General features: G+C 69.0%; 2 protein-coding genes across 2 annotated transcripts; one reads left to right on the forward strand and one right to left on the reverse strand.

Moving 5' to 3' along the window:
* Positions 1 to 1,069: 1,069 nt before the first annotated feature.
* Positions 1,070 to 7,992, forward strand: LOC116495988 (E3 ubiquitin-protein ligase DTX1-like). Its single transcript, XM_032198776.1, has 9 exons — positions 1,070 to 1,328; positions 3,527 to 4,196; positions 6,331 to 6,392; positions 6,500 to 6,661; positions 6,746 to 6,807; positions 6,890 to 7,048; positions 7,156 to 7,317; positions 7,395 to 7,484; positions 7,627 to 7,992. The coding sequence occupies exons 1-9, from the start codon at positions 1,070 to 1,072 to the stop codon at positions 7,849 to 7,851; spliced, it is 1,851 nt and encodes a 616-aa protein (XP_032054667.1). The 3' UTR covers positions 7,852 to 7,992.
* A 1,407-nt stretch (positions 7,993 to 9,399) lies between these two features.
* On the reverse strand, positions 9,400 to 15,600 carry LOC116496171 (rasGAP-activating-like protein 1). The gene is made up of 19 exons (XM_032199083.1): positions 15,536 to 15,600; positions 14,630 to 14,686; positions 14,409 to 14,522; positions 14,251 to 14,312; positions 14,034 to 14,163; positions 13,397 to 13,478; positions 13,154 to 13,291; positions 12,988 to 13,070; positions 12,789 to 12,906; positions 12,550 to 12,703; positions 12,386 to 12,450; positions 12,189 to 12,301; positions 11,896 to 12,088; positions 11,674 to 11,811; positions 11,101 to 11,239; positions 10,719 to 10,897; positions 10,492 to 10,629; positions 9,613 to 9,748; positions 9,400 to 9,524 (listed from the first exon to the last, which is right to left on the reverse strand). The coding sequence occupies exons 1-19, from the start codon at positions 15,598 to 15,600 to the stop codon at positions 9,400 to 9,402; spliced, it is 2,229 nt and encodes a 742-aa protein (XP_032054974.1).
* Positions 15,601 to 17,057: the final 1,457 nt, after the last annotated feature.

The raw sequence follows: 17,057 nt of genomic DNA on the forward strand, positions 1-17,057 counted from the left end.
CACGCGTGTGTGTGCGTGTGTGTGTGTGTGTGTGCGTGTGCGTGTGCGTGTCCCCGTGGGTGTTTGTTGTCGTGCTGCCGTGGGCCCCGGCGTGCGTCTGCCTGTCTGCCTGCCTGCCTGTCTGTCTGTCTGCGCGGGTCCCCACTGCCTGTTTGTGTCACCGGGAGCGGGTGCCAGCGCGCGGCTCTGTGTCGCTCTGTCTGTCTGTGGCTCGGCGTGTGTCCGTGCAACAGCCCCCCCCCATCCCATTCCATCCCTCGCACGGGGGCTGGGGGGCTGTGGCGGTGGGTTTGGGGCCGGCTGGGGGGGCTGAGGGGGCCGGGACATGCGGCCCGGGCTAACCCCAGCCCGATGCCTGCAGTGCAGATCATAAATCAGTGCCGGCTGGAGCTGGAGGGCCGCGGGCTCCCCGGCACGCAGCCGCCTGTGTGGGGACGTGGAACTCGCTGGCTTTTTGGTTGTCCCCCCCCCGAGCCCCCCTGAGCCTTGGGAACAATTGTCCTCGCACCGCCTGTCCCCCCCCTTGTCCCCTGTCCCCCTGCTCTGCTGTCACGGCCGGGGGGCTGGCAGACAGCCCGTGCCACCCGGCTGCGGGCACAGCCAGGGCCTCTGCGGGGTGATGGGGACAGTCCCCAAGCTGTCACCGGCGAGGGCAGGGGCACGGCTGACCGGTGCCACGGTCCTGTTTTGCAGGTGACACCCCCGTGGCGTCCTCGGAGCTGTGGAGCGACTGGTGACATTGTCTGGGCCCGGAGGAGGAAGAGGAAGAGAGGGTGCTCCGTGTCACTTGTCCCCAGTGTCCCCACCGAGCCTGGGGGACACGGAGCCGGAGCCGTGCCCACGGTGCCCGATGCCCGGTGCCGGCTGATGGATCGCCCTGGCGCGGTGCGGCGGTGGCCCCGGTGGAGCAGGACCGGGTGCCCCGGGGGTCTGGGTGTCACCTCCCTCCCCCGCTGAGCTCCGGAGCCGGTGGGAGCAGCGAGCAGGGACGAGGACATCTCATCCCCCGCTGCCGAGACGCGCGTCCCCGTGCGGAGCATGGCGCGGTGCTGAGCTGCCGGCCCCGGCCATGGCGCGGCAGGGAGCGGGGGCCCTGCTGGCCTCCGGCACTTTGGGGTTCCCCCCCCAAAACCTGGCCCGCGTGGTGGTCTGGGAGTGGCTGAACGAGCACGGGCGCTGGCGGCCCTACTCGGCCGCCGTCTGCCACCACATCGAGAACGTGCTGAAGGAGGACGCCCGCGGCAGCGTGGTGCTGGGCCAGGTCGACGTCCAGCTGGCGCCCTACGTCATCGACCTGCAGTCCATGCACCAGTTCCGGCAGGACACGGGTAAGGGGAGGTGCTGGGATGGGTGTGCGGGCAGCCAGGGGTCTGCTGGGGGTGGATGGCAGGGGATGGATGGGTCTGTCTGTCCCAGGGTGTGTCCGTCTGTCCGTGTCCTCGCTTTGCTGCTTCATTTGCTCCTTCCTTCTGTTGTTCCATGCATGCGCCCACCCGTCCCAGCGTAGCACGGCGTATTTGGCCAGCATTCCATTTGTGTGTCTGTCCAGCCAGCCCTCCTGGTGTGTGTCTGTCATTCCATCCGTCCACCTGACTGACCATCTGTCCAGCCATCCATCCGTCCGTCCGTCCATCCATCCATCCAGTTCTCCATCCATCCACCCATCCATCTCCATCATCTCCATCTCCATCTCCATCCATCCATCCATCCATCCATCCATCCATCCATCCATCCATTTATCCGTCCATTCATCCAGTTCTCCACCCATCCATCCGTCTGTCTGTCCACCCACCCATCAACCCATCCATCCATCCATCCATCCATCCATCCATCCATCCATCCATCCATCCATCCATCCATCCATCCATCCATCCATCTATCCACCCACCCACCCACTGCCCCACCTGTCCATCTGTCCTTCCCCTCCCCATCCATCTGTCCGTCCCATTCCTCCTATCCTCCCCTGCTCCCCCTGGGCCCACTCCTCACTCCCCATTCCCTTCCCCCCTGGAAAAGGCCCCACTTTGGGGGCTGGGGGGGAGCTGTGGCCACGTGCCACCCCCCCGGCTGGGCCACACAACCAGGACAGGCGTCCTCGGGGAAATCACGCCCCGTCCCGCGCCGCCTCCCGGCCCAAACCCCATTAACCGTGACCCACTAAACCAGCACGTGCTGGCTGCGCCCCGGGGGACTCACTGGGGACGAGTGATGGGGTCTGGGGGTGCTGTGGGACCCTTGTGGGTGTGCGCCCTGCTCGCCTGCAAGGTCCCCAAATGTCCCATTTCCCGGTGCTGGGTGCTCCTGGGGACACGTGCCTGTGCCGGGGTGGGTTTGGGGTGCAGCGTGCCACCAGAGTGGGTGCTGCAGGCTGTCCCCTGCCGAGGTGACAAGTCGGTGGTGCTCGGGGACATGAGGGGCCATGCTGGAGGTCCTGCTGGTGCCACTCCAGCGTGGGCTGGGAGGCTGGGGACCGGGGGGGAGCTTGGCACGGGGACAAAGCCATGGGTGTGGAATGAGGTGACCCCGTTCCGAGCAGCAGGGGCGTGCACCCGCGGGACACGGGTGGGACGTGGGCACGAGTGGGCAGCAGGAGGAGGGACGTGGATACGGGGAGGCTGTGGGATGTGGGAGGTGGGGGCAAACACCAGTGGGATGCGGGACACGGATGTGAGCAGGATGTGGACGTGAGCCAGCAGTGGGGTTTGGGACGTGGACATGAATGGGCAGCGGGATGTAGGGCACGGCTGTGAGCGGGGTGCGGTGTGAGCAGGCAGAGGGTTTGGGGTGAGGACCCGAGCGGGTAAGGGCTGCTCTCGGGGGGCTGAGGCAGCACGGACCCCCCCACGGGGCCACGGGCAGCGCTGCCTCAGCACCAGGCGGCAGCTGGGGCCAGGCGCTGCTGCCTGCCCGGCTGGTGATTAATGACCCTTATTAGAGTCGTTAATAGGGCTGGGCAAACGCTGCCGGCCGGGGATGGAGGCGCAGCGTGCTGTCTGAGCAGGGCACGGCGCGGCCAAGGTGCAGGGGCACGGGGCTGGGGGCTGCGACGTGCACCCTGTAGGTCTGGGCGAGCTGCGAGGCTGCTGCCGAGACCATTTTGGCTGCAGATAAATAGGGAGGGAGCAGAACTTGGCTTTGCACGGGGGCCGAGCCGAGGACAACGCCGTGACAGCAAGCCCTGGTTCCCAGCTGTCAGGAAACCCCTCCTGACCGGGAAATGTGTCCCCAGCCAGGGACGTGTGGGCTGAAGGGATGGAAAAAGGCGCTCGGGGTCGAGCAGCATCACCCTTCCCTCAGCCAGGACGTGGTGTGGGAGCGCAAACACCGCCGTGACCGCTCCACGAGTCCCCGGGGAGGGCTGTGCAGGCAGCAGCGCGCTGCAGACACCGCTATCGATCGCTCCCGGTGGCTGCGGGTGGTTGTCCTGCACCCTGCGGGGCTTCGTGCCCAAAATCCCTTTCCCTAGGGGGGGTGGCTGGTGGGCTGGGAGCAGCCCAGGCGTGCGCTGAGCCCCGTGTCCCCGCAGGCACCATGCGCCCCGTGCGCAGGAACTTCTACGACCCGTCCTCGGCGCCGGGGAAGGGCATCGTGTGGGAGTGGGAGAACGACAACAGCTCGTGGACGCCCTACGACATGGACATCTGCATCACCATCCAGAACGCCTACGAGAAGCAGCACCCGTGGCTGGACCTCTCCTCCCTGGGCTTCTGCTACCTCATCTACTTCAGCAGCATGTCGCAGATGAACCGGCAGACGCAGCGCAAGCGCCGCCTGCGGCGCCGCATGGACCTGGCCTACCCGCTCACCATGGGCTCCATCCCCAAATCCCAGTCGTGGCCGGTGGGCGCCAGCACGGGGCAGCCCTGCTCGTGCCAGCAGTGCCTGCTGGTCAACAGCACCCGCGCCGCCTCCAACGCCATCCTGGCCTCGCAGCGCCGCAAGCTCTACCCCGGCGGCGCGGGGACGCTGCCCGTGCGGCAGAGCAGCACCTTCGCCGGTGGCACGCTGTGGCCGGCGGGGACGGGGACGGCGGCGGGCGGCGTGGCCAAGGGGGAGACGCCGAGGGCGCCCGCCGGGGCTTTTGGGCGCAGCCAGAGCGCGCCCAGCGGTGCGCAGCTGCCCGGCCTCAATAATCTCAACCGGCCCGGCACGCAGCGGGGGGCCGGCGTCAGCGCCCGCGCCGCGGTGCCCCCGGGGTAAGCTGGGTGGCCCCGGGAAGGGGACGTGTGTGGTGTGGCTGTGGATGCTGGGTGGGGTGGCACAGGGTGGCGGCATGGCAGAGGGGAGGGGAGGTGGCATGGGATGTGTTGTCTCATGGAACAGCGCCAGTTGTCACCGCTCGGTCACCGTGTCACCGCCAGGCATGGGGACGTGGTGGCACATCCTTGTTCCACGGTGCCCATGCCCAGGGCTGTGGAGATTTGTGCTGTGCCGTGCCGTGCCGTGCCCCTCCATGCCACTCCATGCCATGCTGTGCCACTCTGTGCCACGCTGTGCCGTGCCACTTTGGCTGGAGGAGAAGTGGTGCCAGCTCCCAGGGTGGTTGTGTCCCCACTGTCCAGCGTGGGGTCTGTCACCCCAGAGTGTCCCCGTGCCACCAAGCAGGGCTGTGGGGGACTCGTGGTTATGGCACCGCAGCCTGGTGTCCCCTGTGCCGAGGGAATGTCACCGAGGCCAGCAGCACGATGGCCAAGTCCCTGTGGCCGTATCCCTCTGTGGGTTGGCCAGGGGTCCCCGCGGGGCTCTGGGCACGGGGCTGTCACCAGCCAAGGGACAGCAGGGGACAGTGGATGGATTCTGGGAACCAGCCCGGATCCAGACCCCAGCTATTCGGTGGGAGCTGCCAGGAGGGGAGCGAGCACCCAGGGCTGGCACTGAGCCCTGGTGGGGGGACAAGGGGAAGGAAATCCTGTCCCATCCCTCCCCGCCTCCTGCCACCACGGGCTGGGAGGTGCAGCGGGACAGCTCTGTGCAGTGACGGTGACAGCGCGCCAGGTGCCACCTCCGCTCTGGGGCGCGTGCCGTGGGAACACCTGCTGGCCCCCGCCCCGCGGATGTGCCTGTCCCCTGGGACTGGGGTACAGAACAAGCACTGTGGGGCTCCGTGGGGCAGCTGGGGGGCATTGCCCAGTGCGGGGACATCCCTCTGTGTGTCCCCCGCTGCCCGTGACCGCAGCCCACAGCCGGCTGGGGCAGGGGACGTGGCGGTGAGGTTGGGGACAGGGGGGGGCACGCAGGGTCGCCGAGCCCCTGCCGTGTTTCCTTCCTCTGCTGACGCGCTGCTTTCGCTTCCGTGTGCTGGGCCAAGCTGTCCCCGTCCCTGTCCCCGTGCCAGCACGCAGCCCCCGTCCTGCGCGGCCCCATGGACAGGTAGGAGGGGACAAGGAGCGCCGAGGCCACCGCTGGCCCCTGTAGCCTTGGCTCTGCTGTGGTGTGGCTGAGGGTGGGTTTGGAGACGATGGGGACACCGCAGGTGGGGGCAGGCACGGTTATAGGATGGCCCAGGGTGTCTGGGGGGGGCAGAGAGGGGACAGATCCTGCCCGGGGCTGGGGTCTTGTGCTTACGTTGTGGCCACGGGGTTGTGCGTGGGGACATGGGGGTCGGGGTGAGGATCACACCCAGCTGGTCACGTTTGGGAGCGGGAGAGGTGGCCGGGAGGGCACTAACAGCACCGCTGCGGTGTGGGGGGCTCTCCCCACGCCCCCCCCAGCCACCAGCAGCCACCCTGGGGCAGGACAGCGCCCACCCACCCATGGGCACAGCCGCCTCCACCTCCGCCACGAGCCCCCAGGGCGCACCGAGCGCACGGGGACGCGCACAGAGGATGCACGCATGGGCGCACGCGGGCACAGCGGCACCCCCACGGCCACGTGTGCCACCTCCGTTTCTCCCTTCGGTGCATGTCACCCCAACGGTGCCACCGAGAGGGCAGGGCCAGGGGACATCTCTCCACGGGGGTCATGGGTTCTTGTGGCTTCTTCAGCAGTCCCCGAGGCCACCACTGCCACTGTGGGAGCTGCTGGGGACGAGGAGCACCCATGCGCAGCCCCCGCTGGGTGCCAGCAGGGTGCCCGGAGTGGGGGCAGTGCCCGGTGTCCTCTCCTTGGGGCTGGCACCCTCTGGGGCAGCAGGGAGGACACACACCGTTGGGTCCCCAGAGGTGGTCACACCGCAGCAGGTCACATCCCCTTGTGCCACAGCAGTGTCCCCAGGGTGCCAGCGAGGCTGACGAGGGGACACCCTGCCCCACACCCCACCCTGGGGACGTGCCACGTGCCGGGGGGACAGCGCCAGCCCCGCTGAGCCCCTTCCCTCCCCTCTCTGCGCAGGGTGCCAGCCCTCCCGGTCAAGAACCTGAACGGCACCGGCCCCGTCCATCCCGCCCTGGCAGGTAACGGGGGCGGGGTGCCACCACGAGCACCCAAGGGTGCTCCAGGGGGGTGGGCCAGGGATGGGGGTGCCATGGCCGTGCAGACAGCGCTGCCTGTCCCCTCGCAGGGATGACGGGCATCCTGATGTGCGCCGCCGGGCTGCCCGTCTGCCTGACCCGCGCGCCCAAACCCATCCTGCACCCGCCGCCCGTCAGCAAGAGCGACATCAAGCCCGTGCCCGGGGTCAGCGGCATCTGCAGGAAAACCAAGAAGAAGCACCTCAAAAAGAGTAAGGAGCTGCTGGCGATCCCCTAAACGGGGAAAAGGGGGCAAGGTGGGCAGGCTCTGACCGGCATCTCCCCACCCATGGCAGGCAAGAACCCGGAGGACGTGGTGCGGCGCTACATCCAGAAGGTGAAGACCCCCCCGGATGAGGTGAGTAGGGGCGGGTTGGCACGTCGGGAGGGCAAGGGATGGGTAGGGAGGGTGACAACCGTGCCCCCCCACCCCGTCCCAGGACTGCACCATCTGCATGGAGCGTCTCGTCACCTCCTCGGGCTACGAGGGCGTCCTGAGCCACCGCGGCATCAAGCCGGAGCTGGTGGGCAAGCTGGGCAAGTGCGGGCACATGTACCACCTGCTGTGCCTCGTGGCCATGTACAACAACGGCAACAAGGTGAGACCCGCCTGGGGACGCCGTGGGGGCCGTGTCACCCGCTCTGGGTGGGTGGCACAGGGCTGGGCACCCATGGGTCCCCATGCCCACCCCGTGCGCCCCCGCAGGACGGCAGCTTGCAGTGCCCCACCTGCAAGGCCATCTACGGGGAGAAGACGGGCACGCAGCCCCCCGGGAAGATGGAGTTTCACCTCATCCCCCATTCCCTCCCGGGTTACACCGACTCCAAAACCATCCGGATCGTCTACGACATCCCCACCGGCATCCAGGTGAGCTGCCCGCGTCCCCCGGGACCCCCATCCCGGTGTCCCCGTGCCTCCTGCTCACCCCTCTGCCGTCCCACCAGGGTCCGGAGCACCCCAACCCCGGCAAGAAGTTCACGGCGCGCGGCTTCCCGCGGCACTGCTACCTGCCCGACAACGAGAAGGGCAGGAAGGTGAGCGTCCCCAAATCCCCGGGGGTGGTGTGGGTGCCGGGGTGGGGATGTGCCCGCGTGGGTATGGTCCCAGGGGTCGGCCCCGCACGTCCTTGGGGTGCCCGTGCCGGAGGAGAGGGACGCAGCGGTGGCCGTGCCGCAGGTGCTGAAGCTGCTGATCGTGGCCTGGGACCGGCGGCTCATCTTCACCATCGGCACCTCCAACACCACGGGCGAGTCGGACACGGTGGTGTGGAACGAGATCCACCACAAGACCGAGTTCGGCTCCAACCTGACGGGTCACGGCTACCCCGACCCCAACTACCTGGACAACGTCCTGGCCGAGCTGCTGGCCCAGGGCGTCTCCGAGGCCACCCTGAAGGACTGAGGCCGGGGCGAGGGGCTCCCCGCCACCCCCTCGGCCCCACGCCGCCGTCCCCGCCGCCCGCGCCGCTTCGCCGCCGACGCCGCAGCCCTGCCGGGTGGGCTCACCCCCCTCCGGTGCCACCCGCCGCGCGTCCCCGTCCCCATCCCGGCTGGCCACCAGCGCGGCGGGCTGGTGCTTTGCGCCGCGTCCACCCGTGGCCCCTTCGCGCGTGAGCCGCCACCGCCGCGTGCCGCCTGTGCCACCCGCCGCCGCCCCACGGAGCCGCGTCCAAGCCGGTGCCATGTGTACGTCTCGGTGTTACTCAATACACGCCACGCCGTGTCCCGCTGCGTCCCCGCACCGCGCGCCCTCGCGCCCGTGCCGTGCTGGGGACGGGGTGCTGGGTGGCACCGCCGCGGGGGGGTGTTTGTCACCCGGGGGGTGTCGCGGAGGGTGAGGTTTGGAGATGTGCCATGGGGACACGGGGCTGTGGTGGGAATCTGCATGTGTGTGCACACGCGTGTGGGTGCATGATGTGTGTGCGCGCATGTGTGCGTGCATGATGCATGTGTGCACACTCGTGTTTGTGCATGCCGTGTGCGTGCACACGTGTGCTGCGTGTTTGTGCACACCCGTGCGCTCACAGCCACGCAAACGTGCACACGCGCTCTTCCACGCGTGCCCGCGCCCCCGTGGAGATCTCGCCCCCCATCCCCCCAGATCACAGCAGCACTGCCACTCGTGTTCCATGCACCGCAGCCCACGCGTGGCCCCTGCAGCCCTTGCACACCCAGCCGTGCACCCCGCGACCTCCTGCGTGTCCGTGGGACGCCCCCGCTGCGCTGTCCCCGCGTCCACGGGGGCAGCGGAACGGAGGAAGGCGGCGAGGACTACAACTCCCAGCATGCCTTGCGGCGCGGGCAGGGCCGGCCGGGCCCCTGGCGGCGCAGGGCATGCTGGGGGCTGTAGTCCCAGCCGGCGCCGCGGTGCCGCCACCCTTTAAGTGGCGGGCGGCGGGGCCGCGTCCGTGTCCGTGTCCGTGTCCGTGTCCGTGTCCGTGGGCGGGCTCGCGGCGCCGTGGCGGCGAGCGAAGGCCTCGTGGGCGATGTCCAGGTCCCGCAGCACCTCCTGCAGCCGCCCCCACGCGGCTCCTCCTGCGGCACCGGCAGCGTCAGCGCCCACCCGCGACCCCCGGCCCCCACTCGCGACCCACGCACCCACCCGTGCGCTCGTCCGACTGCGGGCTGCGAGCGCGCACCCAGCCAGGCGCGGCCCCGCGTGCGTGTGCCCGCGGGTGTTTGCTGTCCCCTAGCGGAGGAGACACCCGTGGGTGCGCACACGCGTGGGTTTGCACGCGCGTCCGTGCGTATTTACGCGCGCCTTGCTGGGGTGGGGGTCCCCGCGCGCCCCCCGTGCGCCCCTACCTCCCTGCCCCGCCTGGGGGGGCTCCATCGCCGCGCCGCCCTCAGGCCCCCCCTCTGCTGCCTCCCTGCAAGACAAGGACCCTGAGCCATGCCGGGGGGGCACCCATGGGTGCTGGGCACCCCGCACAGCCCCCCCCTCCCCGCCTCACCGCAGCCGTGCCCCCGCTGCCCGGAGGTGCCCGTAGAGGCTCTGCGCCGCCGCCGCGGGGTCCAGGGGGTCGCTCCACTCACCCAGGGCCACGGCACCGTGGGTCCTGCTGCAGCCGGGTGCTGCCCAGGAGGATCTGGGTGGGTGGGGGGGTCCTGCTGGGGACCCCCCCTACACCCCCACACCCCACCCATAGGTCCCCGGCCTTACCGGTGCGGGCAGGCTGCAGGCAGCAGGACCAGCGGGCGGCACGGAAGGCGCCGGGGTGGCAAGTGGGCAGCATGGTCTGGTTGGTGCTGCTGGCCTGCCGCAGCGCCCACAGCCACTGCCACAGCTCCTGCGCGCCCTGCGGGGACACGGGGTGGGGGTGGCACCCAGCGGGTGTCCCCCCTCGAGGTGCCAGAGGTCACAGTTCCACCCCACAGCGTCCCCAAAGGGGTGGCACCGCGGGGACAGCAAGTGGCGGTTTAGTGGCAGAGGGGTCCGGGTTGGAGATGGGGGGGAGGTGGCACTGTGGGGGCAGGGATGGATCCCCAGTGGTCCCAGTATGGACAGGGATGGTTCCCCAGTACATCCAATACAGACAGGGTTGGTACCACAGTGATCCCAGTATAGACAGGGCTGGTATCCCTATGGCCCTAATATAGTTAGAGGTGGAATCCCAGTGACCCCAGTACAAATATCATTGGGTACCCCAGTGACCCCAGTACAACTGGAGTGATCCCAGTAGGGATATAGCTGGATACCCCAGTGACCCCAGTACAATAAGAGCTGATAGTCCAGTGACCCCAGTACGGATACAGCTGGATACCCTACTGATCCCAGCACAGGTTGGGCAGGCACCCCAGTGACCCCATTACAACCAGTGTAGGATACCCCAGTGTTCCCATACAACCGAGGCTGGCACCCCACTGTTCCCAGTACAACCAGTAGAGCTGCATTTGAGACTGGGACTATTCCCACCACCCTCAGGCACTGCTCGCTTCCCCCTGGGCTGCTTGCTGGTGTCCTGGGCGGGGGCACCCAGGGGTGCTGGGCTTGGAGGGGGGTGTCCCCAGTGTCCCAAGGGTGCGGGGTGGGTGCCCCCACCTTGCACTGGATGTAGGTGGTGCGGAGCTGCCCGGCGCCGTCCTGCGCCACGACCTGCATGACGTGGGGCTGCGGGAAGGTGCCCTCGTCCACGCGCTCCACCGCCCGCATCTGCGCCACGGGGATGCGGCAACGCGCCTGGGGACCCTAAAACGGGACGGGTCGCTGCGCCCACGGCCCTGACACCCACCGGTGGGGTTGTGGGGATGGTCGTGAGCAGCACCCACCTGCCCCTCAGGGGTCTTGGAGTAGGACAGAGCCTCGGCGCTGAGCCAGAAGTACCTCTTCTTGAAGGCGAAGCGGGGCAGCAGCGAGGAGGGCTCCTCGGCCTCGCGCACGTGCAGGAAGCCCTCCTTGATGGTGGCCGTGGGGCACAGAGGTGCCACCAACACCGGCTCCTCGCCCGCTGCGGCCGTGGCATTGAGGTGGGGGCATCGCCTTGGGGTGCCACCGCCTCGCCCAGCCCGAGGACGCCCCAAAACCGGAGCCTGAATTCCCCCTTTAAATGGGGAAGCACCCCCCGGGGTCCTGGGGGTTTTTGTAGGGTTTGGTGCCACCCTCACCCCCCGGTACCACGCAGGGGGTGCCTGATGTGCCCCAAATGCTCACCGTGGGTGCCGTCCACCTCCACCAGGCTGTCCAGGAAGGTTTTGACGCGGGTGATGCTGGGCAGCAGCACGGCGTGCAGCGGGGCCATCCAGGGCTCCTTGCCCAGCTGCAGCCCCAGGTTGCCGATGCTCTGCAGCGCCTGCCCCACGTAGGAAGGGCTCACGCTGCCGGGTCCCGTCCCCAACACCTGGCGCTTGTCCCCCCCCACTATGTCCTGTCCCCCGTGGGAGTGGGAATTGGGGGAGGAAAATGGGAAAGGGGGCGGCACGGGGTGGTGGGACCCGAGCAGGCAGCGCTGCCCCGTGCTTGGTGCATGGTGACAAGTGGGGTGGGTCATGGCATGTGGCATGGGGACAGGAATGGCTCTGCCCTCCCTGCGGTCCCTGTCCCCTTATGGGAAACCTTTCCCTCCCCTGGGTCTCCCTGCCTCTCTGGGGTCCCCTTCCCTCAGTGGCATCCCCAATGCCTCTGGGGTCCCTGTCCCTTCTGGGCTCCCCATCCCTCCCAGTGGTCTCCATCCCTCTCGGGTGTCCCCGTCCCTCCCCGATGCCCCTGTCCCCAGGCTCCCCACACCTTGGCGAGCAGCAGGAGCGTGCGGCCGGTGCGCGGGTCGGCGTGCTGCTCCCGCAGGCCGAAGAGTTTGGGGGTGAGGACGGCGGGGGCGAAGAAGCGGAGGAAGAGGAAGCCGCTGATGGAGAAGTAACGCACCTCCTGCCGGGGTAGGGGGACAGAGCTCAGGGCTCGGCCACCTCCTGGCACTTTGTGGCCCCCCCTTGGCCCCGCCGTGGCCCCCACCTCGTGCTGCTCCGAGGGGAACTGCTCCTCCACCCGCCTGCGGAGCTGCTTGAAGGCCGCCCTCATGAGCGGGGGACACTTCTCCACCGAGCCCACGATGGCATCGACCGTGTCCCCCAGGTAGCCCTGCAGCAGCCCCAAGCTGCTCTCCCGCACCTGCGCCTCCGACAGGGACCCCTTGAAGGAAATCCTCCTGCGGGGACACCGCCGGCTCGCCACCGGGACGCCCGCTGCAGGGGGTGGTCCCCATGCTACAGGGGGACACCAGGACGGGGACGTGTCCCCGCACTCGCCTGCCGCGGCTCAGCTCCATCTTGCAGGGGTCCAGTTCCACGTACTTCTTCTCCTCGAAGACGCGGTTCACCACGGGCTTCAGGACCTCGTGCAGGTAGGGCAGCCCCACCACCTGGTGGGACACGAGCCACCCTCCTTGTCCCCGAGCTGTCCCCGGCGCCGTGCCCGTGTCCCGACGTCCCCCTCCCTTGCTCACCTTCATGAACATCTCCACGGACTTGGAGGCCAGCGAGTTGGAGCGGAACAGGGTGTTGGGGTCCGCTGGGAGACAGCAGGACATCCCCGTGTCCTCCTTGGTGGCCCCGCTCTGCCTCCCAAAGGGGGTTTTTGGGGAGGGGGCAGCCAGCCCCCAGCACTTACTGGTCCTGGCCAGCTCGCGGGCGATGAGGTGGTCCAGGAAGGGCACGGCCAGCCCCTGCGCCAGGAAGATCTTCACCAGCTTGGTGGCCACGTCCTGCCGGCTCTCCCCCGAGCTCACCTCCTCCAGGACGGCCAGGGCCGTGCCGGCCGGGGGCTGCGGGGAGGGCAGGGTGGGCAGGGGGCTGCCACAAGGCTTGGGGGGGGGGACAACGAGCGTGTCCCCACCCTGCGGCACCCACCTGGCCCGGGCAGCGGATGGGCTCTGCGAGGAGCTGGATGAGGGGCTGGTAGCAGTGTGGGGGCAGCACCTGCTCCTCCACCAGCCGCACCGCCAGCCGCAGGGACCCCAGGCGCCCCCTGCAACGACACCACGAAGGGAGAGGCTGGGACGGATCCTGACACCCCCCCCCCCGGCACCCTCATGCCTCTCGTGCTCACCCCGGCTCCTCGGCGCTGCTGGCGAAGGGCAGGAGCTGGAACCAGCCCTTGGTGGCACCCGGGGTGCCCACGGGGAGCTCCACCTGGGTTTTTGGGAGGAAAGCTGAGCCAAAGGGGGGGCGCACACCGTGGCACCGGTGCCCCCCGCGCCCCCCGAGGCCCTCACCCGTCCCAGGAAGTCGTTCTTGCCCACCATGTCCCAGTCCCACACCTCCACGCTCAGCACGGCGTCCCCCAGCTCGCCCTCCTCCAGCTCGAACTCCAGCACCTCGTCCCAGCGCGGGAAGCGGGTTTTCTTAATCACCTGCGGGGACAGGGCTGGTGGCAGCAGGGGACGAGGTCCCCACGGGACCCCCCAGCCTTTGGGGACGTCCCCCCACGGTGTCACCGCGCTGCCACCCGGACTCACGGCCGTCTCCTGCGTGTGCCCGCAGCACGACACCCGGGCGAAGGGGTCCGAGGTGCCCGAGGGGTCCCGGGGGGCCAGGTCCCTGCGGGAGGGTGGGGGTGCAGTGAGGTGGCAGGATGGCACCGGGGGGGTGCTGGCACCCTGTCCCTGGATGAGGGGGGGGCAGGTGGCCCAGCGGGGGACGCTGCTGTCCCTCCTGGCTGTCCCCGTGGCCATCCCGTTGCCTTGGTAGCCGCTTCGGTAGCCATGGCAGCGGGATGCTGCTCCTGCCTCTGCCAGCTGCCTGCGGGCGCGCGGGCACGCACAGCCACACGTGTGCACACGCGTGTGAACGCACACACACACGTGTGAACACACACACACGCATGTGAGAACACGCAGACTGCCACCCCAAACCCAGCAGCCCCGTCTGAGCCCACCCCGACGCCACCCGCAGCCTTCGGGGCGTGCCTCAGTTTCCCCCCAGCTTGCAGCCAGCGGGGAGAGACGCGGCGCGTCCCCTTGTCTGTCCCACGGGATGTGCCACCACCATCCTCAGCACTCCACCCACGTTCACGGCTCCGCCGACCCCTGCCAGCCCAAAATGAGAGCCCGGTGTGGGCGCAGCCCCCTCCCCAGCACCCCTGGGTGCCGCTACCTGGCCCCGATGAGGTGACAGCGCAGCACCCGCGGGTGGCCCTGCTCGGGCACCTGCACCTCCAGCTGGATCTCGCCCTGCACCTCTTCATCAGGGTCCACGGGCGCCAGGCTGAGCCAGCCGTCGATGCCTGCCGAGGGGGACGGGGTGGGCACCAGCAGCACGGGGATGGCCCCTCTGGGCCCCCCCCAAAAAATCCCCGAACCCCCCGGCTCACCCCACGGCTCAGCCGAGATCTGCTGGTGGCTGAGCGACACCTTGCCGATCACATCGTCGTGCCTGCGAGGGGGACACCGATGGGGACGGCCACCCTCGGGTGGCAGAGCCTCAATGCCACCCCCTGGACCCCCCCCACGACCCTGTTGCCCCCCCTACCCGATGGTGTCTTCGTCCAGCACGTAGATGGCGAGGCTGCGGAAGCCGCGGGGCAGGCGCAGGGTGTACTCCTCACCCCAAAAAGGGTTCAGGCTCTTCCACACCGTGGCCGTCCTGCGGGTGCGGGACCCCCGTGGGCACATGGAGGGGAAGGAGGGGGTGCGCCCACCCCCCCTACAAAGTCCCCGTGTCCCCTCTCCGAGCGGGGCACGCTCCCCTACCTGGCCACCACCTCGTTGTCCACCTTGACCACGCAGTAGGGATCGCTGGAGCCGGAGCTGGGGGTGGGAAGGGGACGGGGGACGGGGGTCAGCACCCCAGGGTGCTGCTGGGGGGGGTGTCCTCAGCCGGACCCCACAGCTGGCACCCTCCACGGGGTCGGCACTCTGAGCTTTGGGGCCCCCGGGGCCACCCCGAGCCGCTTGTCCCCATGTCCCCAGGTGTCGGTGCCGGTGGTGGCACCGAGCCCTGAGTTTCTGTAGCAACCTGGGCTCGGGGCTGGGGCGGTGTCAGGGTGACACGGTGACACGGTGACACGGTGACACCCGCTTTTCCCTGGCCCAGGTTCCCTCCCGGCCTTAACCCTTTTCCAGCGGGGCGGAAAAGCAGCGCCCGTGCCCCAGGACCAGGGGACAAGGGACGGATCCTGCCTCTTCCTCCCCGGTGGGTGCCCCGCACCCTCCCGGCTGGGTGCTGGGGGTGTGGGGCAATGCTGGGGCCCCCCCAATTCCCGAACCCCCCACTCCCAAGCCCCCCACCCCGGGGCGATGCTCAGCCAGGAGCCGGACCCCAAAGGAGGTGCCCCCAGCCCCAAAGACGGGACGGTCCCGGTGGGGACCCCCTGGCTGCGTGCCCTGAGATGGGGGCACCCCAAAAGGTCCCTGGGGGGGCTGCGCACCCCAAGAGCGCTACCACAGCCCTGGGGGAACGCCCCGAGCCCCCCTTGCTGGGGGGGGGGGGCAGCAAAAGGGGTGGGGGGCTGAGGGAAACCCCCCCATGAGGGAAACGGATCCCTGGCAGCACGGAGGGGTGAGCGGGGAGCCCCAAAACCGGGGGGAGAGCAGAGCCCACCCTATTCCACGTCCCCCATGGGGTGGGGGGGCTGAGACCCCCCCGGCGGCACTCACACGTCCTTGGCGGGCAGATCCTTCCCCTCCAGCACCCGGCAGCGCAGCGAGGTGCTCTTGGCCATGCTGGCATGGCACCTAGGGGTCCACGGGGGGAAGGGGGGGCTGCAAGGTTTGGGGGGGGCAGCGAGGCCCTGCTTCCTCCTCCTCCTCCTCCTCCTCCTCCTCCTCCTCGCTGCGTCCTTCCTCGGTTTGTTTTCCTCCGTGCCGGAGCGAGCAGGAGGCAGCGAGCCGGAGCGCGCGGGCGAGCTCGGGTGGGCTGGCCCCGTGCCCACGGACACGGCGGCACAGCCCGGGGGGGGGGCGTGGGGGGGGCTCATCGGGGACCCCCCCCCCTCTCCCCACGCCCACCCACCTGTGTCACCCGCATGGCCAAAGCCATCCTAAGCCCCGCGCCTAGCAGCGGGGAAACTGAGGCACGTCCCCTGCGCCCGGTGACCCCCACCCGGACCCTTTGGGTGCCCCCCCCCTCCAGGGGGGGTAATTTCGGTCCTGTCACAGCTGGGAGCTGTCAGGGACTGTCCCCAGGTTTTTGGGGGGCTGTCCCCGTATGTGGTAGGTGTCCCCCCACCCCTCGTGTCCCCAGGCAGCAGCTGGGTGTGGGGGGGTGATCCCTGGGGGGCACCGGGGGGGGCTGCGTGCCATGCCCAGGAGTCAGGGGGTGTCACTGTGTGGGTGCTGTGTCCCCAGGGTGGCACTGCTGGGGGGTGCCACTTTGTGGGTGCTGTGTCCCTGGTGTGCCACTACCAGGGGGTGTCACCTTGTTGCTTTGTGGGTGCCCTGCCCCCAGGGTGGCACTGCCAGGGGGGTCACCTTGTCATTTTCTGGGTGCTGTGTCCCTGAGGTGCCACTACTGGGGGGTGTCACTTTGTGGGTGGGTGGCACTGCCAGGGGTTGTCCCCGTATGGACAGTGTCACCTTGTCACTTTGTGGGTGCTGTGTCCCTGGGGTGTCACTTTCTGGGTACTGTATACCTGGGATGCCACTATCGGGGTGTCACCTTGTCACTTTGTGGGTGCTATGCCCCCGGGGTGGCACTGCAGGGGGGTGTCCCCGTATGGACACTGTCACCTTGTCATTTTGTGGGTGCTGTGTCCCTGAGGTGGCACTGACAGAGGGTGTCCCCTTGTCATTTTGTGGGTGTTATGCCCCCGGAGTGCTACTACCAGGAGGGTCACCATGTCATTTTGTGGGTGCTGTGTCCCTGAGGTGCCACTACTGGGGGGTGTCACTTTGTGGGTGGGTGTCCCCGCCAGGGGGTGACCCCATATGGACAGTGTCACCTTGTCACTTTGTGGGTGCTGTGTCCCTGGGGTGGCACTGCCAGGGAGTGTCACTTTGTGGGTGCTATGCCCCCGGGGTGCCACTATCAGGGTGTCACTTTGTCACTTTGTGGGTGCTGTGTCCCCGGGGTGCCACTACCAGGGGCTGTCCCCTTGTCACACGCTGTGCCCCCGGGGGGTTCCACCACCCTTGGCTGCCTCTTCCTGGCCCTGTCACGGTGCCAGCAGCCGGGGCCGTG

The sequence above is a fragment of the Aythya fuligula genome, chromosome 17 (genome assembly GCF_009819795.1).
Source record: "Aythya fuligula isolate bAytFul2 chromosome 17, bAytFul2.pri, whole genome shotgun sequence".
In the NCBI taxonomy this organism is placed as follows: domain Eukaryota; kingdom Metazoa; phylum Chordata; class Aves; order Anseriformes; family Anatidae; genus Aythya; species Aythya fuligula.